Consider the following 27,309-nt stretch of genomic DNA (forward strand, 5'->3'; position numbering starts at 1 on the left):
AATGAACTCTGAAACTTTTTGAGGTCATTTAATTCAAATCAGTTCACAGACAACAGAAGTTCTCGTAGTGACAGACGAACCATTTCATGACAGTTTAGTGAAGACAAGCAGCCAGAGGAGGGAGGGGGGAGGAAGAGAGAAAACAGCTCGTTAAGAATCCACTTCTTCTGCCCACTAACATTTAAGATCTTCAAAAAGACATTAAGATCATGAGGTCAAGAAATACCTGAAAAAAAGGAAACCATAACAGAAGCAAGTTAAAATCCATTCTATCCTATTACAATGTCTCATTGTTTCTTTTTTATTTTCCTTCTCTAAGTGTTCCTGGAGTTAAATAGTGTTTTCTGACTGTCAGGGTGAAAACTAAAGCCCACAAATTCAGATGTGAAAGTGTTCCACACAAGCTCTTAAGGATGAAACACTTTTGTTAGACAATATGAGGACCGAAAACAGGAAATACTTAAAGAAATAGAAGCTATTGGTTGCATTATGATCCTTTTATCCCAGTTGAAGTTTGTGCAAGTATTTCTCATCCTTCATTATTTGTTTCAAGGGGGCAGAGAAAAAGACAAAAGAATGACAAGTGAGTGGATTAAAGAAGCAATTATCAATCGCCTTGAGCACAGAGGGAGACGGAGAGATGAAAAGTGCATTAGAGGACGACAAACCTTTGTTTTTGGTTGAGCTAATACAGACAGTCGTATCTACAGTAGAAACATGACACAGGCAGAGCCCCCATCACACAGAGAGAGGCTTCCAGCCTCTCAATCCACAGTCACACATTCAATTATTTACACGTTTTAGTAGTGTTCTTCTTCATTATTCCATCCGAACCTTGAAATGTACACAGACAGCCGGGATTTCCTGTCATTCCAAATTCTTCCAGTGTGGTTACGGGTCGGATAATAACGTTAGCGGGTCGGTGGGAGGGGCTGAGAGGGAAGCCAAACTGAACCCAGTCTCCGGTCTGAGGCCATCATGTCTCTGGAAGCTGGTTGATGTCGGTCAGGTTGGTGTCGTTCAGGATTACTTTGATCCGATCCAGGGACTCCGCCTGTCGTATTCGCTCCAGCTGGACCTGCGGACAAAAAACAAACGCCAATTCTGATTTCATCATTTCTGTCTGGATCTCGGTTCCTAGCCACTTCAAGAAAACTGTGTGAGATTCAGTGGGGGGAGGTGAGTAGAAATCTGAAAACTCACTAACAGGCAAAGCGGTGCATGAACTAAACAGTCTCTGGTTACCTGAAGCGTCTGAGAAAGCTTGACAAAGTCCTTCTGGACCTGCTCACTAACGTCCAGCTCAGTCTGCAGCCGCTGGGCTTTGTCTTTCTCGTCCAGAACTTGACTTTCTAATGCACTCTATGGTAGGAACACACAGGATAAATGGAAAACAGGCACAAAAGGCTTCATATTTCACCAGTTTCATTCAGAATATTCAGTTTGTTCAATTACTAACAAATGTTTTTCCCCAACATGTCATGAGTTGGATGTAACAGCAGCACAAACCTTTGCAGTGGCGAGTTCTCTGAGCTGCTGCTCCAGGCTCATCTTCACGGCCTGGAGGCTGTCCAGTGTCTCAGTCTTCTCTGCTAAACAGCTCTGTAGCTGCAAAAACAAACATGATGACATCAGAGGGTCAGGAGGACACACTGGCCCAATCACAGCCCTACTGCACATTTAAAACATCAATATTACAAACTTGGAAGGATGGATAGAGGATAGGTGGGTGGATGGATGGATGGATGGATGGATGGATGGGTGGATGGATGGACGGACGGATGTACAGATAGCAGTGGTGCGGAGAGGTTCATAACTGGTGAGGCACTGACTTAATCATAATCATATTTACAAATATAGACCCCCTGCATGTTATTATTTACATAAGGAAATTTCGCGCATGCGGACAACGCTGGAGGGCTAAAAGACTATCCTTTTACATGCTGTCCATAGCCGCGCTGCTGCGGTACAATAATTCCGTTAACTCAATCAAACTTGGACATGTAGACATTATTAATTTCGTGCTGTGCTCCACAGCAAAAGGAGAAACCGTTAAAAGTACAACTCAAAACCACTTCTTTCTCGCTCTCTGTATCAGCCCAGCTCCGGGCAGACTCGTTGCCATAGAAACTGACAACGGCACAAAAAAAATCCACTCAAATATTTCCCCCACAAAGAGCAGCACATTCAGTCTGTGTCAGTAGTTTGGTTTTAGGCCTAATGTCAATTTTGCGATTATTAATAAGTGACTGCGGTGGTAAGAGGAGAAAACTACAAATATATCGCCGCGCTTCACTGTATGGTTAGCTCGCTGTTACCGTCTCTTACTCTACAGCTGTGGAGTCACAATGTCTGGGATCATGAGCGCCCCCTGCCATGAGACAAGAGAACTGCCTGCCTCACCTCGAATCTGTTCTCTGTGGTTTCTGATCGCTCCTCAGCACACAAAACACGTTACACACAGTTGGTGACAAAAAGACACTGTACATTATATACCTAAGCGAAAAGCAGTACGTACATTTTCAATTTTATTGGCGACATACAGACAGGGGAACATGCTCCCATTGAATGGCAGCCAGTGCAGTTAGAGAGAGGTTGATCAATCCAAGGTGAGGCTCAACTTACTGCTGCCTGACTGGCTGCACTTCCAAGCATTTGCATGGGAAAATGCAAAAATTCAGCGATTTTGAAGAAAAAAAATCATCAGAATTGGTTAAGCTAAATGAAAACTAGGTACTTTATAGTACAAACCACAGAGTGAAAATAGCAATAAAATTTTTTTATCATTGGGGCCTGCCCATAGCAATGCATAAGGAGAGCAGTGACTGACTTGCGAAGCAAGTCAGTCACTGCCTCCATGCATTGCATGGCAGGCACCTATTGTTCTACACCCAATAGAATGTTTTTGGGGCCTGCCCATAGCAATGCATAAGGAGAGCAGTGACTGACTTGCGAAGCAAGTCAGTCACTGCCTCCATGCATTGCATGGCAGGCACCTATTGTTCTACACCCAATAGAATGTCTCTTTATTGGGGCCTGCCCATAGCAATGCATAAGGAGAGCAGTGGCTGACTTGCGAAGCAAGTCAGTCACTGCCTCCATGCATTGCATGGCAGGCACCTATTGTTCTACACCCAATAGAATGTCTCTTTAAGTATTATTATTTATTATTCTTCCGTCACCCGGAATGCGGCTCGTACCGCTGCGAGCCCACCCACAAAAGTGGTATCAAAACGTGCGGCTCGATCCCGGGAGGTGTGCTATTACTTCTGGTGGGATTTGGAGTTACCATGGCGACGTAAAAAGCAAAAAACGACCCCAAAATCACTAACGAGCTCACCAGGTGAAATCTGAAATGCGTCAAGGGGACGAAGCAACCTCTAAATCTTAAAAATACCCTATTTTTGAGGATTTTCTGTGTCGTCATAACTTCATGTAGAAACGCCATTCAAACTTCATTTTGTAGATACGTCCGTGATCTCTTTTAAAGTGAAGACAGCACGTCAATATGTATTATGGTTTGTCCACAACTTCTTTCTTTCTAAGCGACCCAAAGTTTTTGATTTTGGAAAAATCAGAGTGTGAAGGGCTCCGCTAGAGTGAGAGTCAGAGCGACATTTTGACCCCAAATCATTTTTTAACTCGCCCTCACGCTCACAAATATTGCATGATTGGTATGAAACTTGGTCATGACATTGATACGCGTGCCTGCTCCGGTCAAATGTTTTCAAAAATTATCTAGCGCTTACAGTTTTCTCTCCAGGTGCTTCAGAGCAAAGTCATGCGCCAGGGTAGCAGACAGATCTCACTGATTCACTTCCATGTATTTCTGAAAAATTACAGACCTTGGCACACACTTTTTTTATCTCATCGCTGTTAATACTGTGAGTGAGGTAGAGATATGAATGGCGGGACTATGTGAGACGACAAATAGCCCTCTCATATGCTTCAAACGGTTTTCGAATATGTATTACGGTTCCCGAACGGGAAACAGTTTTTTGCAATGCTTTTTTTAGTCAAACTGGCTGGCTCAAACAGAGAATTGTCTCCCCCACGATGTCACACTCACAGCTGGCAGCGAGGATTATTTACCATGGAACACATGAGGCCAGAGCAGCTGATTTATGGGAGGACACTCTGGAATGAGCTGGCCTTTAGAACTACTTGTGTTTTGGGCATTTTATAACTGATTTTTACAAACCATTGTTACACACAGGATTAATGTGTCAATTTTAAATAAAGCTTAATGGAAATTTCCCAATAAAAGCCCCAATATCTCTGTCAGGTCAGTGCCTAGGTCTCTGCCTATATAATCTTTTCCTCTCAGGTTATGGCACTGGCTTGCGCAGCAAGCCAGTGCAATGGCATTAACCTTTGACCTAATGATAATAAATAGGACTATCAGAACACCATATCTGTAGTTCTAACTAACACTCAGTTAAAACAGAGCTTCCATTTAGAACTACTGGCTGTTTAGGCCAGTAAATAAGGAATTTAACCCAAACACTGTTAGGCATTGGATTAGTGTGAGCATTTAATATGAAGCTTATGTTTATATTTCAAAAGAAAAGCCTTCATATTGCCCTCAGGTTAATGCATCGCCGTAAGGCGATGCAATAAAATAGAATGCTTTATATTCTTCTCTCAGGTTAGGGAACTGCCTTGCAGCAAGGCAGATCATTAAGACAAGACTTTTACCTTAAATAAACTATTAGCTATTTTACTTACTTATTAGTCATTTTAAATATACTGAATTGAGTAAATCAATTACAGAAAACATTCTAATGATACCCCACATGCTATTGGCAACACTTAGGTAAAGATATGTTTGGCCTGCTTTGATCAGAAAAACTAACTGCTTCAAACTATTAGTATTCCATCTCTCCCTGTGTTTCATTCTCATGACAGTTGAGCTGCTCTTTAGAACTACAAAGACTGAAGGTTAGAACTACAACATGGTGGAACTGTCAGTTACTACAGAGGAGGACTGAGCTGGCCTTTAGAACTACTTGTGTTTTGAGCATTATAGAAACGATTTAACACATTCACTGTTACACATGGGATGAGTTTGACCATTTCTTATGATGCTTACTGAAAATTTCAAAATAAAAGCCTTGGCAATTTTTACATCAAATATTTAGTAATTTTTGCTTGACGTGATTGGTTTATCCAAAGCACTCTTAGACACTGGATTAGTGTGGGCATTTAATATGAAGCTTACTGCGAATTTCAAAATAAAAGCCTCAATATGCCCCTCTGAATAGTGCACCGTCGTAGGCGGTGCAATGATATCATTCTGCATTATCTGGTTCTCTCAGGTTAGGGAGCTGCCTTGCGCAGCAAGGCAGTTCATTAGCATTAGCCTTTTAGCTTAAATAAGCTATTACCTATTTTTCTTACTTATCTGCCATGTTTAGTATTCTGAAGGAATTAAGTAAATTACAGAGAACATTCTAATAATATCCCACATGCTACTGAGAGCATTCACGCTAACATTAGCATTTTTGCTCAATTTAGCTAATACACTTACTTTATCATACTGAATGGTGCATGTCCAGTTTACTGAACATTCTACTGATTCTATTGATTACATTGCAGCTTTCTTTAGCATTGATGCAAATTCTTAGCATCAGAACGCTGGGTCCAAACCGACGGGCACACTTTGGCAGGCCCCAGTTAAATTTCTTCAGGAATTTTCTAGTTATTCTTAACTTATTCTTCCGTCACCGTGAATGCGGCTCGTGCATCTTGAGCCCACCCACAAAAGTGGTATCAAAGCGTGCGGCTCGATCCCGGAGGTGTGCTATTACTTTTGGTGGGCTTTGGAGTTACCATGGCGGCGTAAAAGCAAAAAACGACCCCAAAATCACTAACTTGAGCTCACCAGGTGCAAGTCTGGTCGTCAAGGGATGAGGCAACCAGTAAATCCTGAAAATACCCTATTTTGAGGATTTTCTGTGTCCATAACTTTATGTAGAAACGCCATTCAAACTTCATTTTGTAGATACGTCTGATCTCTTTTAAAGTGAAGACAGCACGTCAATATGTATTATGGTTTGTCCACAACTTCTTTCTAAGCGACCCAAAGTTTTTGATTTTGGAAAAATCAGAGTGTGAAAACCGCTCCGCTAGAGTGAGAGTCAGGCGACATTTTGACCCCAAATCATTTTTAACTCGCCCTCACGCTCCACAAATATTGCATGATTGGTATCAAACTTGGTCCTGACATTGATACGCGTGCCTGCTCCGGTCAAATGTTTTCAAAAATTATCTAGCGCTTACAGTTTTCTCTCCAGGTGCTTCAGAGCAAAGTCATGCACCAGGGTAGCAGACAGATCTCACTGATTCACTTCCATGTATTTCTGATAAATTTCAGACCTTGGCACACACTTTTTTTATCTCATCGCTGTTAATACTGTGAGTGAGGTAGAGATATGAATGGCGGGACTATGTGAGACGACAAATAGCCGTCTCATATGCTTCAAACGGTTTTTGAATATGTATTACGGTTCCCGAACGGGAAACAGTTGTTTGCAATGCTTTTTTTAGTCAAACTGGCTGGCTCAAACAGAGAATTGTCTCCCCCTGGATGTCTCACTCACAGCTGGCAGAGAGGATTATTTACCATGGCAACGGAACCCAGAGCAGGGAGAGCTGCTTAGACTACAAATACGCATCACTGTAGTTCTAACTAGTAGTTCAGTTAAAACAGAGGAGGACTGAGCTGGCCTTTAGAACAACTTGCTGCTATGGGCTGTATATAACTCATTTAACCCTGTCACTGTTACACATGGGATGAGTTTGGCCCTTTGAAATGAAGCTTACTGAAAATTTCAAAATAAAAGCCCTTGAAAATTTTTACATCAGGTCATTGCTTTTTTGAGCGTTATGACTGATTTAATCCAATGACTGTTACACATGGGATGACATTGACCCTTTCAAATGAAGCTTAACAAAAATTTCAAAATAAAAGCTTTGGCAATTTTTACATCATGTAATTGCTCTTTTTGGCTTTATGTGACTGGTTTATCCAAAGCACTCTTACACATTGGATTAGTGTGGGCATTTAATATGAAGCTTACTGCAAATTTCAAAATAAAAGCCTCAATAAAAGCCTCATTGCACCGCCTCCAGCGGTGCAATGATATCATTCTGCATTATCTGTTTATCCGAGGTTAGGGAACTGCCTTGCGCAGCAAGGCAGTTCATTAGCATTAGCCTTTTAGCTTAAATAAGCTATTTTCTATTTTTCAGAATTATTAGCCATGTTTAGTATACTTAATGGAGTAAGTAAATGACAGTAAACATTCTAATGATACCCCACATGCTACTGAAAGTATTCATGCTTACATTAGCATATTTGCTCATTTTAGCTAATACACTTGCTTTATCATACTGAATGTTGCATGTCCAGCTTACTTAACATTCTTGTGATTCTCCACATGCTATTGATTACATTGCAGCTTTCTTTAGCATGGATGCAAATTCTTAGCATCAGAACGCTGGGTCCAAACCGACGGGCACACTTTGGCAGGCCCCAGTTAAATTTCTTCAGGAATTTTCTAGTTATTCTTAACTTATTCTTCCGTCACCGTGAATGCGGCTCGTACCGCTCATGAGCCCACCCACAAAAGTGGTATCAAAGCGTGCGGCTCGATCCGTGAGGTGTGCTATTACTTTTGGTGGGATTCGAGTTACCATGGCGACGTAAAAAGCAAAAAACGACCCCAAAATCACTAACGAGCTCACCAGGTGCATCTCTCGTCGTCAAGGGGATGAGGCAACCAGTAAATCCTGAAAATACCCTATTTTTGAGGATTTTCTGTGTCGTCATAACTTTATGTAGAAACGCCATTCAAACTTCATTTTGTAGATACGTCCGTGATCTCTTTTAAAGTGAAGACAGCACGTCAATATGTATTATGGTTTGTCCACAACTTCTTTCTAAGCGACCCAAAGTTTTTGATTTTTGGAAAAATCAGAGTGTGAAGGCCGCTCCGCTAGAGTGAGAGTCAGAGCGACATTTTGACCCCAAATCATTTTTAACTCGCCTCACGCTCACAAATATTGCATGATTGGTATCAAACTTGGTCATGACATTGATACGCGTGCCTGCTCCGGTCAAATGTTTTCAAAAATTATCTAGCGCTTACAGTTTTCTCTCCAGGTGCTTCAGAGCAAAGTCATGCGCCAGGGTAGCAGACAGATCTCACTGATTCACTTCCATGTATTTCTGAAAAATTACAGACCTTGGCACACACTTTTTTTATCTCATCGCTGTTAATACTGTGAGTGAGGTAGAGATATAAATGGCGGGACTATGTGAGACGACAAATAGCCGTCTCATATGCTTCAAACGGTTTTCGAATATGTATTACGGGTTCCCGAGCGGAAACAGTTTTTGCAATGCTTTTTTAGTCAAACTGGCTGGCTCAAACAGAGAATTGTCTCCCCCTGGATGTCTCACTCACAGCTGGCAGAGAGGATTATTTACCATGGCAACGGAACCCAGAGCAGGGAGAGCTGCTGAGGACTACAAATACGCATCACTGTAGTTCGAACTAGTAGTTCAGTTAAAACAGAGGAGGACTGAGCTGGCCTTTAGAAAAACTTGCTGCTATGGGCTGTATATAACTAATTTAACCCTGTCACTGTTACACATGGGATGAGTCTAGCCCTATGAAATGAAGCTTACTGAAAATTTCAAAATAAAAGCCCTTGAAAATTTTTACATCAGGTCATTGCTTTTTTGAGCGTTATATGACTGATTTAATCCAATGACTGTTACACATGGGATGACTTTGACCCTTTCAAATGAAGCTTAACAAAATTTCAAAATAAAAGCCTTGGGTATTTTTTCATCATGTAATTGTTTTTTGGCTTTATGTGACTGGTTTATCCAAAGCACTCTTACACATTGGATTAGTGTGGGCATTTAATATGAAGCTTACTGAAATTTTCAAAATAAAAGCCTCAAAATGCCCCTCTGGACAGTGCACCGCCGCAGGCGGTGCAGTGATATCATTCTGCATTATCTGTTTATCCGAGGTTAGGGAACTGCCTTGCGCAGCAAGGCAGTTGATTAGCATTAGCCTTTTAGCTTAAATAAGCTATTTTCTATTTTTCAGACTTATTAGCCATGTTTAGTATACTTAATGGAGTAAGTAAATGACAGTAAACATTCTAATGATACCCCACATGCTACTGAAAGTATTTATGCTTACATTAGCATATTTGCTCATTTTAGCTAATACACTTACTTTATCATACTGAATGTTGCATGTCCAGCTTACTTAACATTCTTGTGATTCTCCACATGCTATTGATTACATTGCAGCTTTCTTTAGCATTGATGCTAATTCTTAGCATCACAACGCTGGGTCCAAACCGACGGGCACACTTTGGCAGGCCCCAGTTAAATTTCTTCAGGAATTTTCTAGTTATATATTATTTTTCCATGATGACAGGTCTGCCTCACCTCCCTCCCCTGACCGCACGTCACAGAAAAATAGATGGATGTACAGATGAACACATTAACACAGAGAGGCTGGGGGAACCTCACCTTGTCCTTCTCTGCTTTAACCCTCTCTAGCTCCATCTTCAGGCTGGAGAACGAAGCTGCAGAGAAAGCAGAGGCATCATTAGAGTCAGGAGTTCTGATCCATGAATTATTTAGTTTGAGCTCTGCTTGTTAGAAACACACCAACAGACCAAACACAACAAGCTGCTAAACGCTACCGGACGGACCGGACCTCCAGAACCGGATGAGCTGGAGAAACAACACCAACACAATCTGGGGTTTAAAGTTGACAGACCTTCAGAAAACAGAGGCAATCTGCTTTAAAAACGTATAAACCTACTTGGTTATTTTAGCAAAAAAAGGTTTGAGACTTCAGATGTTTCCAGAAAAGTGGTTTTATTAGTTTTTAATTATTTGTTATGTTTTGAATCCATCCATCCATCCATCCATACATCCATACACAAAAAGTCACATCTAAAGCTATGGTACTGTGCAAAAGTCTTAAATTATCCCTCGCTTAAATAAATGACATTATAATCATAAAACTGAAGAAAAAGAGCAGAAAAAAACTGAGCATTTTCCAGAAAGCCTGCAGAACTCCTGATCAAATTTGTTTTAGTAATTCTGTCTTAATATGAAATTACCAAGAAATGAGGGGAGGTTTTAAGACATCTGCATTGTACCGTAAAACAAACCTGTACAAGTGTCAAACACACAGTGAGGTGAACCTTCTCACAGCAGAGGACACTAAAGGCCCGTTGCTTTGAAGCCTGCTATGCTCAGTCTGATAACTACAGTGCCTTGCAAAACGTTTTCACACCCATCGAACTTTAACACGTTCTGTCGTCACATTGAAACGGCAAACTTCATGTGAGAAATCCATGAATGCGTCACAAAATTAAAGAATTTATTGCTTAAAAATCAAAAAGGATTGTATGCATTTGTATTCAACCTGACTTCACTTTAAGTAATCCCTAATTGTAAAGTTCAACTGCAGTAAATTGAGTCTATTATGTCTGCTTTATTCTAATCTTTCATATAAAATACAGAAAGTGTGAAAAAGTACAAAGGCTGTGAATAATTTTGCAAGAAACTGTGTGCTGTTAAAACACACAAGCTGTTAAGTTTAGCCTTTTCATACCTTCCAAGATGTCTGTAATACAATGATCAGTGGAGGTAAAAAAAAAAAAAAAAAGAAGCAGAAACAGAGGAGAGTTTTTTTTAAAATAAAAGCCCAGAAAACAGCAGGATGCCTGACGTTTACGCTACAGACTCTCACCTATCTCCTCCTTGCAGCCCTCGATCTCCAGCTGCAGCGTGTCTTCCAGGTTCTCTTTCAGACACTGCTCCGCCTGGATCTGCTCTTTCAAGAACAGGATCTCAGCTTTTAGCTTCTCCTCCACGTGATCAGCTGCCGTCCGCAGCGCCACAACGTCGTCCCGCAACTGCAGCACCAGGCCTTGCAGATCCTGCAGAACAATCCAGTTGAGAACTATTTAACTGCTTCTAATCTCAAGATGAGACGTTTGGGTTGAACTAGTTGCAACACGTTTATTTTTCACATGTTTTAACAATGCAGTTGTTGTGTCTTTTTATATTTCCTATATTTGTATTTGTTAAATTATTTATTTTCAGGACATGAGCAGAAAATCTGACTGGATCATCTGCGCCTTTTCACCTCTGCTCTTTTTTTATATTGTAGGAGAAATGGGCTGAAACATTTAATTGAATCATTTGTGATTAATCGATTGATGAAATAGTTGCTAACTAATTTAGTAATCAATTAATCGTTAACTGTATAGAGAGTTCAGACTCAAAAAAGCCATTTGCTAAAAAAAACCCAACATATTCACAGCCAAAACTATAATTTGTTTATGTGCATCTTTTAATACTTCTAATATTCGAATAGCTTAAACTGTTAAATGAAAAATCTGCAGAATGTGTAAATTATACTATCCAATTCATCAATTAATCATCAGAATAATCAATTACTCAAACAACTGTTAGTTGCAGAACTATACCAGTCCAATTAAATAATTAATTTTTAAGTAAATTAACTAAATCAGATTTAGTCTGTGAGGTGCATTGAAGGTGTACCTGCACAGTGTTGGGCATCTGCCAGTCTTCTTGCTGCTGCAGTTCTAGATGCAGTCGGTGTTTACCCTGCAGGCTCTCGTTGTCTCTCTGCAGTCGGCTTAGCTCATCCGCCACCTGCTCCCTCGACTTCAACAGAACCGCCTAAAAATGAAGAAAAAATTATTCCTCACATCTGCTTGGATCATCATTTCCTCCAGGATGTTGGTTTTCATCTATGGTGTGATTTAAACTCGTATCTTTAGGCTTAAGCATCATGAACAACAAAAGATTTTCCAGCTATTCAGGAGGAAGGATTTTTGATCTTATTTCATTTTATTTCCGTAACTGTGGCACCAAAGTTGGGTTGTTTTTTTGTTGTTTTTTTTGTAACAACTTGGAGCAGCTGAATAGTCTGTCTAAAGCTCACCAATCCCAGAAGAGCTTAACAGGCAGAGAGAGGAGGAGGAAGTTCAAACCATCTTTCGATGATTATGGTGGGTAAGGATCACATCCCCTACTCCAGCATCTCTCTATTCACAGTTAAAAGGAGATTTAACTGTTATTGTCTAATTGAGCTGTTAGAATGTTATGACACCAATGAGACTGCCATACAACTACAGTCTTCAAAGCTTCAATTTGTTGCTAGACTGACTGCTAGTGGAGCTCCTGCCTGCCCACAGCTTCCCCATTCACAGCGACTCTTTAAAGATACTAGAATTCATACATACTTTTAATATCACAAAAGAAAACTAAATGTTTTCAACTAAGCATCTTCTGTTTGCGTTTTTTGTTGTTGTGGAAAGTGTTCTGGGTTTTTTGTCACTCCAAGTTTATATAATATTAATAAATACAATTTCCCATTTTATTCTCTAATAGGCCCTCCTTTTATTTTTTGAAAACATTTTGAAAACATAAAATAAAATAAAATTGTTAACAATAAAGTCCAATCAGCATATTATAAACCCATTAGCCTCGTCTTGTTATCGGTTGGTTGTGAAAAGCAGTGATTAAGTGGAGTAATAAAACCAGCAGACAGGAGCCACAAGCTGCTGCTGAGTTTGGCTGCAAATGATCAACAAAGACAAACTGATGAAGCTTTTCAGGCTGGCTGTCATCTTTTATATGCCGACAATAAAGCCATCAGGCGGTGTGGCGTTAACAGCTGAACACGCTGCTCACCATCTGCTCCTGTGTGCTCCTCTTAGCCTCACTGAAGGCCTGCTGTAGTGTGCTGAGCAGCGCTTCTGATTCCTGGACTCTCTGCATGAGGGCAGACACCTGTGAAGATAAATCAAAACAGAAGAGACTGCTAATTTAGACTCATAAAACCTATAAATAGGTAAACAAAGAATAGCTGGCACGTTTTTGGCAATAAAACAAAAAAAGACTCTGTCGTTGCATCTCACTTGAAAACAGGAAGCTAGTACCACAACTACATGATAATGGACAATATGGATCACAATGTCGGTGGATTATTGTTGTAAAATGAACACAAACTGCTTTCTTGGAGAAATCTGTCAATAGGACAACTCTCAGTAGGCACTCTATACCACAGGTGTAGTTGACCTGTACTGAAATACAGGCTGAATGAGTTGGCAAAAAGAACTTTTAAATACATGGGTAGGGTGCCAGATCATTAAGTCTCCAGGTTAGTGCCCGGAAACAGCCTTTCACCTCACTTCCTGCTCCTCTCCAGATAAACCACCACATAAATCTTTGTTGTCAGTACTTTTGTGTTGGATACTTTCAGCTGTCATGTTTGCTTTGTTACATGTTTATCCATCTATCAATGTGAAAATGAACACGCCTACCATCAGCTATGACCCTGAACACAACTGATAAAGATAAGATGTAAAAATGAATAGAAATTCCCTTGAAATGAATGCTTCTTCATAAACTGCAGTCATCAGATTGTGATCTTTGCACAGCAGAAACTTGCAGAAAATGAGCCAGAGGTTCGTGGCTGGCCACAGCTCTATCACGCATCTTAAATTAACTTCTGACTAACAAACAGACAAAACACACATGCAATTATAAAGTCTTTGGTTTGGTTATTTTTTGCAGTACAATGTTGTAATGCAGATACGTCTGCAGATTCTTATCTCTATGGTTTCCTTTTCCACATCAGACAGAGCAGCAACAGAATGTTTTTTGGTGTTGGGAGATGAACTCGAAACAAAGCAGAATCTGTAAAATCCTTCGTCACAGACAACCAGTCGGCATGTTGGTGGTTCTCAGGGGTTATTAGCGAGAAATGCAGGTAATATCAGCTGCTCTCATCCTGCTTTAAAGCTGCTCTCTTCCCACTTGTGACACCTACAGCTCTCTGATGTGAGAAAAGTTATTCAAGATGTCTTGTATTTTCTTCAGAGATAATGCTGTGAAGTGTTTTGTCACATTCTCATTAAGAATAACTTTTTTTTGCTTATCTGCCAACTATGACTTTAACTAACTGATTTAATTGTACAAATGTTGGAAAAATTCCTACAAGGTCTGTTGGACTAATAGTGTTTTTTCACCTTTCACGTTCAACAGATTTATTTGTTTTCAGTCAAATTCTACGTAGGTGAGATCATTTCAATAATTGATTCATTACAATTAATGGTTTCATTATATTTATAGGATGCATACCTTAGCATCAGTTTCCTCGTTTCCTACTTTTACTGATTCTTCTAGACTCTGTTTCTCCGTCATTGTCCTTTCCAGCTGATCGTTAGCCTGACGCAGCATGGCCTGCAGCTTCTTCACCTGCAAGAAAAAACAGTCAAACTATGGAGACTTCTCCAACACAAAGCATCTCAGTTGAATTACACCAATGCTTCTTCAAAATAAACAATAAATTAGGTCGCAAAATATGATGATTTCATAATAAGAAAAAAAGAAATCTGGATTTTTTTAGTGAAAGCAGAGCAGCGTACCTGGTCTCGTGTTTCGGCCTCCTGTCCTTGAATGGCCTGCAGCTGCTTCTCATAGTTGGAGCACATGTCGCAGCGTCGGCCGAGCTTCCTGCCAGCGTTTTTTACCTGGTTCAACAAAAACGTGACAACAAAATGTTCATGAATGATCATCAGTCCAGATCAGCACTCAGTACATCTGGAGTTCCTCAAGGCTACATTCTGAGCCTTCTCATCTTTTACTTAACAAAAGCCTCTGTTCTTTTACAGTCTGACCCCGTCCCCTTCAGCATAAATATTAGCAGAACTAAAGTCCAACATCTTCCTTATTTCTGCTCTTGGAAATACAGCCAATCACAGCAAAGGAAAATGGCTTCCTTGCAAACACAAGTAGCATTACAAGGTATTTCAGCTTCCCAAGATGCATTTTTTTAAAAATATATTTTCGACATGCTTAACTAAAAAACAAAGAAAAAAGGCAAATAGATGAATTCCAACCAATAATTTGGAACATTATGACACCAAGAATTCCCTAAAGCTACTAATCTATTTTTTAATCACTCCTAATATTTTTCTGGGAAAACAAAAAACTGAGTATTTATCTTTTTTTGAAGTTCATATTGGGAAAAATACATAAAATCTCAACAAAACTACTTTTGTTGAGATTTTATGTAATATCAAAGGTTTAGTTATTATCATTCCATATAATTTGGGATTATGCTCCAAAACAGGAAGGAAGGCGGAGTTTCAAATAAGAGAGGGTTCACTGTACTGGTAGGAAGTAAACTGGGAGCTCAAAGCACAGAAAACCAATCTGTGCACCTCTTGCTGCAGCAGGTTCCACTCTGTGTCGCTGACGAGTCGGTAGCCGGACGGCGGTAAGTAGGCGGTGTCCGGAGCGTGGGAGATGCTGGACAGCAGCGACGCTGTCTCCTCCTGCTCTGGCGTCATGGCTTTTATCGCTTTCTCCTGGTCCTTAGTCAGCAGGAAGTGACCTGCCGTCAGCTTGATGGAGCCGATGGACGAGGTCTCACCAAAACTACTGTCTGTCACGCCGCAGTCGGCCCCCACCAGGGGCCCAAAGTCCGATTCGTCCAGGTTGCTGGCCGACTTGGCCTTGTGGTTGTGTCCGCCGAGTCCCTGCTGCGAAGACAGCGAGGACCCGAGGCTGTCGGTCGACTGGACCCTCCGCAGGTTGTCTTTGTAGGGGTCCAAAGGGCCGCCAGCAACAATGTCAGTGTCTAAGGAGTGTATGGAACCATGAGCGCTGTGGTTGGTCGGAGGCTGACAGAGAAAACAAAGAAATAAGAGAAGAATAAGAAATAAAAATTTGTAGTTTAAATAAAAAAAACAACCGAGTTTTTGAAGCAAAGCTGGAGAAAATATTTTTTAGGAAACCTTTTTAACTGCTACTGAAGTTAAATAGGAACAATGTGACACCAAGAATGAGCACTTTAAATCCAACTGCTGCTAGCAATGCCCCCCAAGTCAATATTTACACTCACAGGTAGAAATGGCTGCACAATTATACAACCGTACATCTTTGAAAAGCAGACGTGTCGCCTTCTGCAGAACCAACAATAATGCAGTAAGTGGTTTTGGGTGGTAAATCAACAACAAAATACTTGTCTTTTCTATCAGCCATTGTATAGCGGATACAGCGGTAAAACCCGCTGACCAGATGTGCTGGGGCTACTGATCTAGTAATCAGTTTGGATTACTAGATAACACACACTGGCCTCGATTATGACTTAATAATCTGGAGGTCTTTGAAACGGCTCATCTTCCACACACCACAAAAAATAAACGCAGCGCCTAAAAACAGTGTTTGCGTTTTTAGCATTTGGGATATTTTTAGAAACAGCAGAAACTCAAATGGAAGAATAAAAACATGCAAAATTTGAGTTTTGCATAATTTCTGATTAACCATGAAATTATTGAAGTTAATTTATTTATTTAATTTTGTCCCTTTTAACACTCCATAAATATCTGAAAGCAGACTTGAGTAGTATTTCCCACTGCGATACAGTGTTGATTAATAAGTTACCTAGAACTATAAACTACTGCCCCCCAAAATATCTGAGAAATAAAAATGCAGCTTCAGGAAGAAATAATTATTTACAGCATAAGTTCATTGTTACATGCAGCAGCTGAAGAATTCAACTTATTTTGCAGTGCTGTTGCCCTTCTTTAAACTGTCTGGGAGTCACAATGACTTTCACTTCCTCTGCAGAACCGTTACTAAGACCAATTTTCTTTCTTGGTTTTTGCACATCCTATCAGAGGAACGCTGTGGTTGCTCGACAGTTGCTGCAGTATCATCTTTTATGCTGAGAAATTAGGCAGAAGTGACAACAGATGCAACAAAATACATACAAGGCTTGCGATTGGTCACAGTGAGACTGCGTTAAAAGGTTTCAACACTTTGAGGACTTCAAACAATCTTTTGAAACCAAAGTATTAAACCGCTGACCTAGAGTCAGAAGTTCACCATTAAAAAGAAAGTTTTATAGTTTTAAACCAAAGTTTCAGCTAATTAAAACAATGACGACAGAAAACTAACTATTAAAGACCTGTAAAATTTCCCAGATGTCTTATATATTTATAATCTGAGCGTAAATCACAATGTTTATTCTCTTTAGTGTTTGTGTAATTGAAAACACCCCAAGTTTTTTCTTCGCTCCTTTCATTTGTTCCACTTTTGATCCATATTTATATAAAACCAGTGATGGAGACAAAGAATCGTAAAAAGACGTTTTCAGTTTAAAGCAGTGAGGAACCAAACACGTGAGGTCAGAGCGTGAAGGTGAAGAAGCTCACGTTTCCACCAGGGAACAGAACAAGAGGCAACACCGAGACGAGCTGCAGTGCGTCTCGGGGGGACGGATCAGATGACATGACGTACCTCCTCAACGCTCAGCCCCAGGAAGTCCTCCAGAGGCTCAGTGTTGTCTCCTCCATCGTCCTCCTGCAGGTCCTTCACCAGACTCAGCCTCTCCCTCTCATCCTCCTCCTGGGAAGAAAGACAGATCTTAATCAGAATTTGTCCCATTTTCCTGGCCCTCCCAGCAATAATCTCACTAAGTGGTGAGTTTATTAGATAAACGAGTATAATCTGATATGATCTGGTCATCAGCCTGGACAAATTCTGCTATCAAAGATAACAACATTAAGAGATGCTGAGGGGGTTTTACGTTACTAGATAATGCATAATGTTCTCACAATCCTCTTTCCATTGGATAAAAGATTTACAGAGTGTATTTCATTTTTTAAGAGTTCATGGAACTAGGTGTTTTTATCTTTAATGTAAAATGTAAACATTTTCTTATAGTTTTGGCTTAATGACTGTTCTGAATACATTGTTTCACCAATTGCCTTTTTTGAGTCTGTACACTCCAGTTAGCAATTGATCGATTACTAAACTAGTTGACAATTGTTTTAATAATTGATTAATTTCAATTAATCTGATTAATCAGTTAAGTCCTAAAATGTTATTGATTAAAATGTGATTAATTGTGATTAATTAATTACAGCCCCTATAATTAACTTGACAAAAAAAAAATTATGCAACACTAATAAAAATTCAAATGCAAAAATACAGTATTGGTCCCAAAGGGAAATTAAATGTTGTTGTAACTTATATTAATTCAAATTCTTCAAAGAGTTCTTGTGGACAGTGATGGGTGTCAAAAAACATAAAATCTGAATTTAGAAAAAATACAGTGTTGTTGAAAGATGACCTCAAACTGAGAATCAAAACAGCAAGTAAATGGACAGAAAGACCTCGACTTCTACACCAGACAGCCTCATGGCCTCGTGTGTTTAGCAAGGAGGTCTTGGCCTCTTGCATGTTCCCAAAAGCAGCACCATGTCTGCTGGGAAATGAGCTCCATTAAACCTCTCAAGGTGCCCTGTGGTATCAGAGCACTAGAAGAAAAATCCTTTTAGACCCGGAAGCTGTAGGTTAGATGGATCCAGTTCCTCCATCCACTCACAGTGCAGCTGGTTGGATTCCTCTCTACTCGGATTACAGTGACCGTAAAGCTTTCCTTATGGAAAAACACCCAAACTCAGGGTTCCCTCAACATTTTTTTTTTATGTCAAAATTCCCTTGATTTTTCCTTAGTCAGCTTCCAGCAGTGGTAGTTTTAATGTAATTAGCGCCCAGAGTGTCCAAACAATTTGCAACATGTGCCAAATTACTCAGGTTGAAAGTACTTACTAAATAAAAACTCAAACATTTCTTTTGACATTTTTCTCAATCTTCTCAATAATAAAAAGAACATCCAAGATTTTAATTAAAGGAAAAAGTTGCCAATTTTTTATTTTTATTTTTGCAGGAAATGAACTGAGAATGGTGGCATCATTCTCAGTTCTCAGCAGCTCTTTTAGTTCTGATTTGTTCTTTTCCAGACTTTTTTCTCCATCATTATTTGTTTGAATTGTTGGATGTTTGGTCAATTGTTTCCTCTAGTTGTAGATGCCATGCACCTGGAAGGATTTTGCTCTTACTTACATATACATTGTTACATACATATTGTTAGTTTCATAAAGATGTTTTTATGATGTAAAGCACTTTGAACTGCCTTGTTGCTGAAATGTGCTATACAAATAAACTTGACTTTTAAAATTGGTGTAAAAAGTAAACTTTTTAGAAATTCAAATATCTCGTTCGATACTTTGACAGATTTCTGACTTTTCCAAACTACAGACATGTTGCACATGTCATTGTTTACATCCAGACATTTTATTAATGAGCACAATGCTGGAGGGCAAAAAGACTATTCCTTTACTTGCCATCCAAACAAAATGAAGCCCAGAGATGAAGGTATCACTAACTTAGTGCAGTGTGTCAGTAAAGGGAAAAATAACACAGAAAACCATAGTAGATAACTCAAAACCTCTAAAACTCTTCCTTTTCCCTCACTCTCTGTGTGAGCTGTGACACAGACTTGTTGCCATAGCAACTGGCTGACGACAGCTCCAGTAACATATCAGGATTCACATTTTTAAAAAAATGACAAACATTTCCAACACAAACAACAGATTTTTCAGTCCATTACAGTTTTATGTTTTCAGGCTTGATGTTTATTTTGCGATTATTAATAAATGATCGTCTGAACCCAGCAGTGGCTGATTAGCTAATTTAAACCCCTGCTCTACTGATGAACTGCCAAGGACTTGGATTGAGCCTCCCTCTTTTTTTTAACTGAACCAAAACACCAAATTCGACAGCAGACGTACATATTAAGATTATCAAAATCAAGCTAGCATAACTGACCTACTTCTTTCTCCCACACCCATTTATTTTTATAAAAACTTTTCACTCATCTGTGAAATGGGAGATACCCTTGGACCTGGTTATCTAGTTGTCAAAATACTGACAATTAGTAGCAAAGGCCTGCATCCCTTTTTCTTTTATATATCATGAGTACATTTAACATTTAGCATGCTATGTTGGCAACCTGACAGCTAAAACCAACGGTAGTCAGTGAGCAGATTTTTAACCTTCAGCATGGAGCTGGGGGCGGGATCTTGCGCGTCATGTTTCAACGTGTTTATCGAGGAGCATTTTTTCGTCATTTACGACTTCCAACCTCATTTGGGAAAACAAAAGTAAACCATCCATCAAACCGAGCTCAAGGGAAAGCTGAAACTTCTACATACAGCAAAGCGATGAGTGACCGCTGCTGTACCTGGTCCTTCTTCTTCATCTCCTCCACCTGGCGGAGCTGTTCGGAGGACAGCACGCTCTCTATCCTCTGCATGTCCCTCATCAGGAGGCGCTGGGACTCCAGGAACTGGTCGTTGGCCCGCTGCCACGTCTGCTTCAGCTGGTTGTGCTGCTGTCGCTCCAACTCCAGTTTGTGACACACTGTGAGACGCAGAGGAGATTACCATCAGCAGCACCTTCAACCTCAAACACATTCCTAGAGTTTAGCATGTTAAAGAGAAACAACATCAATCAAGAGAAATGTATCTGCCCATGTTGCTGCATATGTATAACCTGGTCTAGAGACTTTTCCGGCCACAAAAATCTAAAACAATTCTCCAAAATCCAAAAAGGAATGAGCTAACATGTTAGCAGGCATACTTTTCAGTCTCAAATTTTCTATTTAACAAATATACTACACACATTTTCTACTTCTAAGCTTTCTTTTAATCAAAAAGCTTCCACTGGAAGCCCTGAAACGAACCATCATGCAGCTCTTTGCGTAGTTTCTCTGCATCTTCCTGCAGCACAGACTTCTGCGTGTTCAACACAGCCACATACATCTCCAGGTCCGTACGACACGACTTCTCAGCCTCCAGAACATGATTCAGCTCCTTCACCTGCCAAAAATAAGTAAGTAAATAAATAAATAAATATACACACACAAACAAACCACATCTTCTAATCTGGAAAACAAAACAAATGTTGTGTTTAATGGTGAAAGCTTTCCAGAATAGAAGCCAAAACTCTTTTAAAGTGATCTCAGACTATCATTATCAAGGTTTTCTGAAGGTCTTGGCCTTAAAAATGATAATATTAGACTCTTTGATACCAGCAGCCTCTCAAAAAGACCTATTGTTCCAGTTTGCTTGGTTGAATCACTAAAAATTACAAAACTACTCATCACTAATCGAGACTCTTACTGGCCACAACAATAAGCATCTACAACAACTCTTTGATAAAACTTGGACGATGTGATTTCCAACAATATTTAATTCTTCTTTGGATTAATAATGTATTTTTAGTTGAACTGAAATGAATAATCCTCCTATTAAAGAAAGGACTATCGTGAGCTAAATCTAAAGAAATGATAGGAAACATTGCAACTGCCATCATTTAAAAACCAAATATTCCTGACTGACCTTGGACGCCTCCAGCTCCTTCACCCTGTCCTCGGCGCTGCTCAGCTTGGCCTTCAGCGCTGCGATCTCCTGCTCCATGGGCATCACCACAGAGCGCAGCTTCTCTGCATCCTCCTGAGCCTGAAACAAGTGACCCATTTTCAAACTCACTTCACTAACAAATACATAGTATTAGGGCCGTTGTAGGCAGAAAAAAAATACACACAAAAAGGAGGAGTAAATTTCTCCCATAAAACTCAGAAAGTTTGAGAAAAATCACAGAAAATTTCTAGAAAACATGAAAATTTCTGAGTCAAAAATTTGCAAGAAAACCTCAAGTTACCAATTTTTTTCTAGAAAGTCTCTCATTTATCTCAAAATTCGAGTTTAATGAGTTTTTCAACTTTTTTAAAGAACCAGAATTTTATTTATTTATGTATTCTGTTTCAATTTTAAAATAAGCCTCTAGTCAGAGCTCTTAGGAGCCAAGGTTCTCAGAGTGAGGACTGGTTATCTACCTTCTTCATTTCGTCCTCCAGGTTCTCCTCCTCCTGTCCCTCTGTGAGGCGGCGCCTCAAGTCGCCCAGCTCCCGCTCCATTGCCTCTCGGTACTGGTTCCACTGGGCTCGCTCCTGCTCCAGGCGCTGGTGGAACTGGACCTCGTATTCACAAACTGTATCTGCAGACAGAGAATAAAAAGAAACATGTAGTTTAGATGTAAAAGGTGAAACAACAGAAACATTAACAGTTCTGTTATTAAGTTTTAATTGCAGACTAAATCTTTATTTTCTTAACTAATGATAAAATAGAATGATAATAAGAATAATACATTGTAACCACACTTCACTTTTTTGGTTTGCATCAGAGTTCGATTGCAAAATTCACACCTTCCCAATACAAGCACTTTTAGTGTCTGTATTTAAAACTATATCACAAATCATAAATAATCCACAAACTCAATTCATAAAAAAATTAAAGGGACTATATTTGTTCAACAGACACTGAGTTTACCTTTCATGATGGCCTGCAGCGAGGCCACCTCCTCCTGCCATTGGCTGCGGACCTGGTCGATGGCTTCCTGCTTGGTGTTTTCCGACACAGTGGCCACGGCTTTGATGGTCTCGATCTCGGACTGAGCCTGAGACAGCTGGGTCTGTGTGGCGCTCAGCTCGCTTTGGGAGTTCTCCAGGGCCTCGGTTTGTCTTTTAAGTTCCTCTGGGGGATCAGACAAGACACGAATGAGAAAAAATCCAAGACAAATGGGGTTAAACAAACAGAACAACATTTTTATTCCCCTTCATATGCATCTTCAGGAAACTATGGAAGAGGATTAGGGCCATTGGAAAAAAGGAATTGTGACTTTTGATTTCAGAAGATTAAACATTTTTTTATCAAAATTGCAAAATTATTATTTTTTTATTGGTCCTAATCCTCTTTCATTGGAAACCCTTATTCAGCACAGACAAATGTACTTCTACCGTCTTTAAGTTCCTGATTCTTGGTGCTTCCTTGTCAATGATTTATAAAGTAAAGCTAGTTTCACTATCTTGGGATACCTACGTTCCTTGGTCAGGTACAGCTCTTTGAATTTGGCTCTTTTCTGGTTGAACTCGGCCTCCAGCTGCTGCTTGAGCCGGATGAACTCGGCCCTCTCCTGCTCCAGAGCCGCCACACGCTGCTGAAGCACCTCTGGAAGACGAGAGAAGGAAACAAACACACAACAGTTCGTCAGCTGCTGATTGCATGTAACCACAGAGAATGGAGCAAAACAGAGGAAAACAGTGAACTGTTTACTTACAAGAGTTTAAGACAGCATAATCAACATGACAACAAATCAAAATATTGTGAAAATATGGTTGTTTAACTAGAAAAATAAATAATTTATTCTTATAAGGTAGCAAACTCTCTTTCAGCTGCTAAACAATTTGGCAGTACTTACTCTGTAAGTAAAAACGGGTCAGTAAAATTTTAAGTGAAAAAATGCCACAGAATATTTTCCATTAATTTCAAAATAAAGACAATGGCTGTCGTTGCTGCCATCCTGATTTTATATTACAACCCCCGCCCCCCATAATTTACAGAATCGAAAACCTCAGTAGAGAAATGCATAGAAAACCATTGAAAATATTTATTACACTTTAGAGCCTGAATTTACACAGTTAAAAAAAAAAGCATTATTAGTGTATTTGCTGTCTAACCGATGTTAAATCGAATAGTCGATTAATGGTTTATCAGATTAAAATTAGTTCCAATCAATTAACTAACAACACCTGCTCAGACCTTTAGTGTTGCAGTTTGGCCGCCATCCAGCAGAGGGCGCCGCTGGTCATCCAAACTTAAGCAGACCCAAGCGATACAGAGTTAAAGATGGCGACGGTATCCCACAATAGGAAACCGACATCGTCCACAGAGTCCATTGTGGGATTCAAAATACATTTTTATCTAATTTTGTTTTTAAATATAGACACTCGACGAACTTGTTAAGTTTCACCGTAGAGATATGTCACATTTTCACGGAGTCGACAGAAAAGTCTGCCGTCCTCCTCCTATCTACAAGCGTTTCACATATTTCATAATTTTCATCTTTTATTTTTCCCTTCAGGTTTCTGTTGTTGTATTTTAGAAATATGTCTAAATTTAACAAATTTCTGTTTATTCGGCCAGTATCTAACAAATTAGACTAAAAGAAATGCTAAAATACAATGATGTACTTGTTTTTTTAAATTCAGCATGCTATGGAAAACTTAGCCATTTGTGTAAAAGAAAAACCTTGATACAAAATAAGACTAGGGTTTTGGAGAATATGTCTGCTTATCAATTAACCTTTAGTTGATCGATGAAAGTAATCGATCATTTGCCTGAAAGAAATAAAGGCATTCAATAAAGAGTCACAGTAGAGCTCCGTTAGGGAAAACATGCAGATAGCCCTTTGATTGTATAGCCATGATATACTCATTGCAAAATATCATCATGACTTCACACCCCTGAGGTCTTCCTAACTGGACTCACATCTGCAAATCAAACAATAATAAATATTTATCTTGTAATTAATCGGAATGAGAGGTTAAAACATCTAAAAAAAAAAGAAAGACATGTTTTAGCTTCAGTCCTACACTAGAGCAGAGACTGTGTCCTCTCCTAACCAACCTGACAATACATTCAGTCACAGGTTTTTCCTACAGCAAGAGCGGCTCATACCTGATTTAATTCCTGTCACTTAAAACCAGCAGGACGAGCAGGGAGACAGCAGCATTCTCACATGCAGACAGACGAATGGAAACATTTACGAGCCTCAAGCAGCAGATAGGTGCTGGTCATGTGATAGCTGAGCAAACTCCAACCTGGGATTTTCACATCGATTCCTTGTGTTTCCAAGCACAAAGTTAAATTCCACTGCCCCAAGCAGTAACAGCAACTGCTTGGGGCAATTGGTAGTTTTAAAAAAACTACCAATTTAAACAAACACATTAACTAGCCAACACCACAAAATCCAGTAGCCTTCAGTCTACTAAACAGAAGACTTTTTAAGTAGATCAGAGTGACTAAAACCAAAGGTTGGTTAAAGCTTTTTAATCCAGTGAAATATTGTTAGTATATATATAAAAACACCAGTATTTAGTCATGCATTGAAGTTTAAAAGGTCAGCACCAGTGTTGCTATTTCTCCTTCCTCATCATGTTTGGAAATTATCAGTCGTTGAGTTTGCATGTTTTTCTTCCTGTGGATGCACTCCGGGTACTCTGGCTTCCTCCCACAATCCAGAAACATAACTGTTAGTTTGAAAGATATCTCTAAATTACCTTTACCTGTGATTTTCTGCCTTGACCTGTGATGAACTGGAAATCCTTTCCAGATTAGTAGCATATACATTTTCACATAGGGCTAGCTTTATCCCTTAATGAACTGCATTATAACATAAAAACTTCTTTTTTGTATTCAAAAATAGCTGGATGGTTGGAAAGATTTAAATGTGAAAACAAAAAAATTGTAAGGGGGGCAAATAAAGAAAAAATGACATTAAGGTCAATCTTGTAACCGTTTCAGTCAGAGATTACTTTTAATTTAGGAAAAAAATAAGGAAATTACGAATCACAAAGAGGAACACCAGAAGTCATTACAAGTAAACACTGAGTTTTACACTAAAGGACTGGCACATTTATAACAGAATCAGCTTTCTTGGCCAGGTATCTGTGCACAAAGAATTGACATTACAATAGTAATGTCAAATATTGAAAATCTATATCAGATATGGGCACAAAACACAGGAAAATTTGGAACAAGCGTCCAAATATAATATTTGCAATCAGACCTTTTATGTAAGGCGTGTGAAATTCTGCAATGCTTTCCAGCTTCAGACCCACAAAACAAAAAATGTAAGAGGCTTATGACCCTGTCTCCTTGTTGTGCAAACAAGCAGTTAAAAAGAGGTATGACAGCAACATTATCATTATCATGAGCCAATATATTAACCAATTTTATAAATTCTAGGCCTGTTTTTCTATGTCTTTTATAAAATTTTTGCTTTTTTGTTTCTATTTTTTGGTATTTAGGTTATCTGCTCAATTGGATCGTAAGCCCTCTCACACTTGCATACCAGCAACCACATCTTAGGGAACTGCTACTCCAGCCTACCTACTGCACTTAGTCCATTATTGATGCAATATTGATACTGCAATGATATCCTACTGATTATGCAGCTCTTTTTATGACTGTCTCATTATTTTCGTTATCTAGCTGAGGTTGGCACACATTTCTAAGGGTATGTTTAGCAACATTAGCATCAAAATTGATAAAGAATGTCTGCAGATCGCAATTGTAGAGGATTGGATGCTTTTATGAAATTCAGTGTGGCTAAACAAAGACTGAAAATTATGAGAAATTCAATGATAAACTTTACTATTAGTGACATCGATAACATAACCACTGCTTACTCAAATATAGAAGAGTTGGCTGTCTTGCAAAACAAATACAATGAGCAGGTGAATCATTCAGCCTCACATGGAAGTCCAATCCTACATACGCAGAACTTTACATCTGGCTGATATCACCCACCAAAACTGCATGGTAGGCTTAAAATTCAGGAACAAAATCGACATTTAGATCAAATTGGTCTAAGTAGATAAAGCTTACAGCTAAACAGCAGCTAGAGAGAGTGGTGGTACAGAGTAACTAAAATCATTCTGTTGGGTTTATAGGTTGGTAAATTTGATAATAAAACACCTGTTGAGTCAGTTAAATGTTTAGTAACACTGAAATTGTTAATGTGATGTTCGTAAGAGCACACAGTGGGTGGTAGTAAATGTTCAATAAGAGCCAGTGACACGTCGCACTGATGATGCTAACTGGCTAATGTTGTCAAGGATGGAGAGGCCGCTGCCTTCGGGTCTGTCAACCGTCAACACTCCCCCCTACACCCGCCACCCGAGAAGGCCGTCAAACACAGGACAGTTACCGTCATGTTGGGACGACAAAGGGGAACCCTCGGCCTCCTCGGCCATGGTTTCCTGAGGGAAGCTTCAGGTAGTTAACAGAGACGTGGGAAACAGCTAGGAGCGCCCAAGAAAACAAGCTAACATCACAACCCGCTGTGAAGCTAGACATGAAGGAAGGGAAGAGTTTCTGGTTAGAGTTTCAAAATAAAACGAACCTATTTTGCTTTGACTTAATTAAAAATGTTAGCATATTTACGTTTAAGAAAAGACCAATTAAGAAAAATAAATTCAGCCATTTTTTTAAATGTCTCTAATAATCGTAAAATAGGCATTTTTTGAATATTTGCAGTGTGATTTGTTTGAAAGGAAACAGGAGCATTTCCTGTGAATCATGATGTTTTTACTTTCCATAGACCGAGAAGTACACACCCCGCGGGCTGCACGCTTCTCTACGCTGTAGAAACGATACGTCATCTCGTCCGCCATGTTGTGAGTGGCATGTTGTCAACTCACAAAATAGTGTCCAAAAACAAAATAGTTTCTAGTAAAGCAC

At 39.5% G+C, this 27,309-nt stretch overlaps 1 protein-coding gene across 3 annotated transcripts; it reads right to left on the bottom strand.

Moving 5' to 3' along the window:
• Nucleotides 1–12: 12 nt before the first annotated feature.
• rabep1 (rabaptin, RAB GTPase binding effector protein 1) lies at nt 13–26,944 on the bottom strand. 3 transcript variants are annotated; one of them, XM_044141018.1, is made up of 19 exons: nt 26,777–26,944; nt 22,885–23,013; nt 22,336–22,539; nt 21,843–22,003; nt 21,346–21,465; nt 20,688–20,823; nt 20,187–20,365; nt 17,396–17,503; nt 15,313–15,774; nt 14,515–14,619; nt 14,228–14,344; nt 12,776–12,874; nt 11,618–11,758; nt 10,800–10,989; nt 10,662–10,673; nt 9,563–9,618; nt 1,510–1,608; nt 1,246–1,362; nt 13–1,078 (listed from the first exon to the last, which is right to left on the bottom strand). In XM_044141018.1, the coding sequence occupies exons 1-19, from the start codon at nt 26,820–26,822 to the stop codon at nt 977–979; spliced, it is 2,583 nt and encodes an 860-aa protein (XP_043996953.1). In that variant the 5' UTR covers nt 26,823–26,944; the 3' UTR covers nt 13–976. The 3 variants fall into 3 exon arrangements, with proteins under 3 accessions (XP_043996953.1, XP_043996954.1, XP_043996955.1); XM_044141019.1 differs by lacking the exon at nt 10,662–10,673 and having other exon boundaries at nt 26,777–26,943; XM_044141020.1 differs by lacking the exons at nt 10,662–10,673; nt 26,777–26,944 and adding an exon at nt 24,523–24,616.
• Nucleotides 26,945–27,309: the final 365 nt, after the last annotated feature.

Source organism: Gambusia affinis, linkage group LG15 (assembly GCF_019740435.1).
Source record: "Gambusia affinis linkage group LG15, SWU_Gaff_1.0, whole genome shotgun sequence".
NCBI lineage: Eukaryota > Metazoa > Chordata > Actinopteri > Cyprinodontiformes > Poeciliidae > Gambusia > Gambusia affinis.

What these genes read in the sequence shown, in the direction of transcription:
- rabep1 (XM_044141018.1), bottom strand. Translation starts at nt 26,822, where the DNA reads ATGGCCGAGGAGGCCGAGGGTTCCCCTTTGTCGTCCCAACATGACG. An exon ending in TGGAGGACGAAATGAAGAAG is followed by an intron (nt 21,466 to 21,842) that starts GTAGATAACCAG and finishes CACTTGTTTCAG; the next exon opens with GCTCAGGAGGATGCAGAGAA. An exon ending in GGAACCTGCTGCAGCAAGAG is followed by an intron (nt 14,620 to 15,312) that starts GTGCACAGATTG and finishes TTGTTGAACCAG; the next exon opens with GTAAAAAACGCTGGCAGGAA.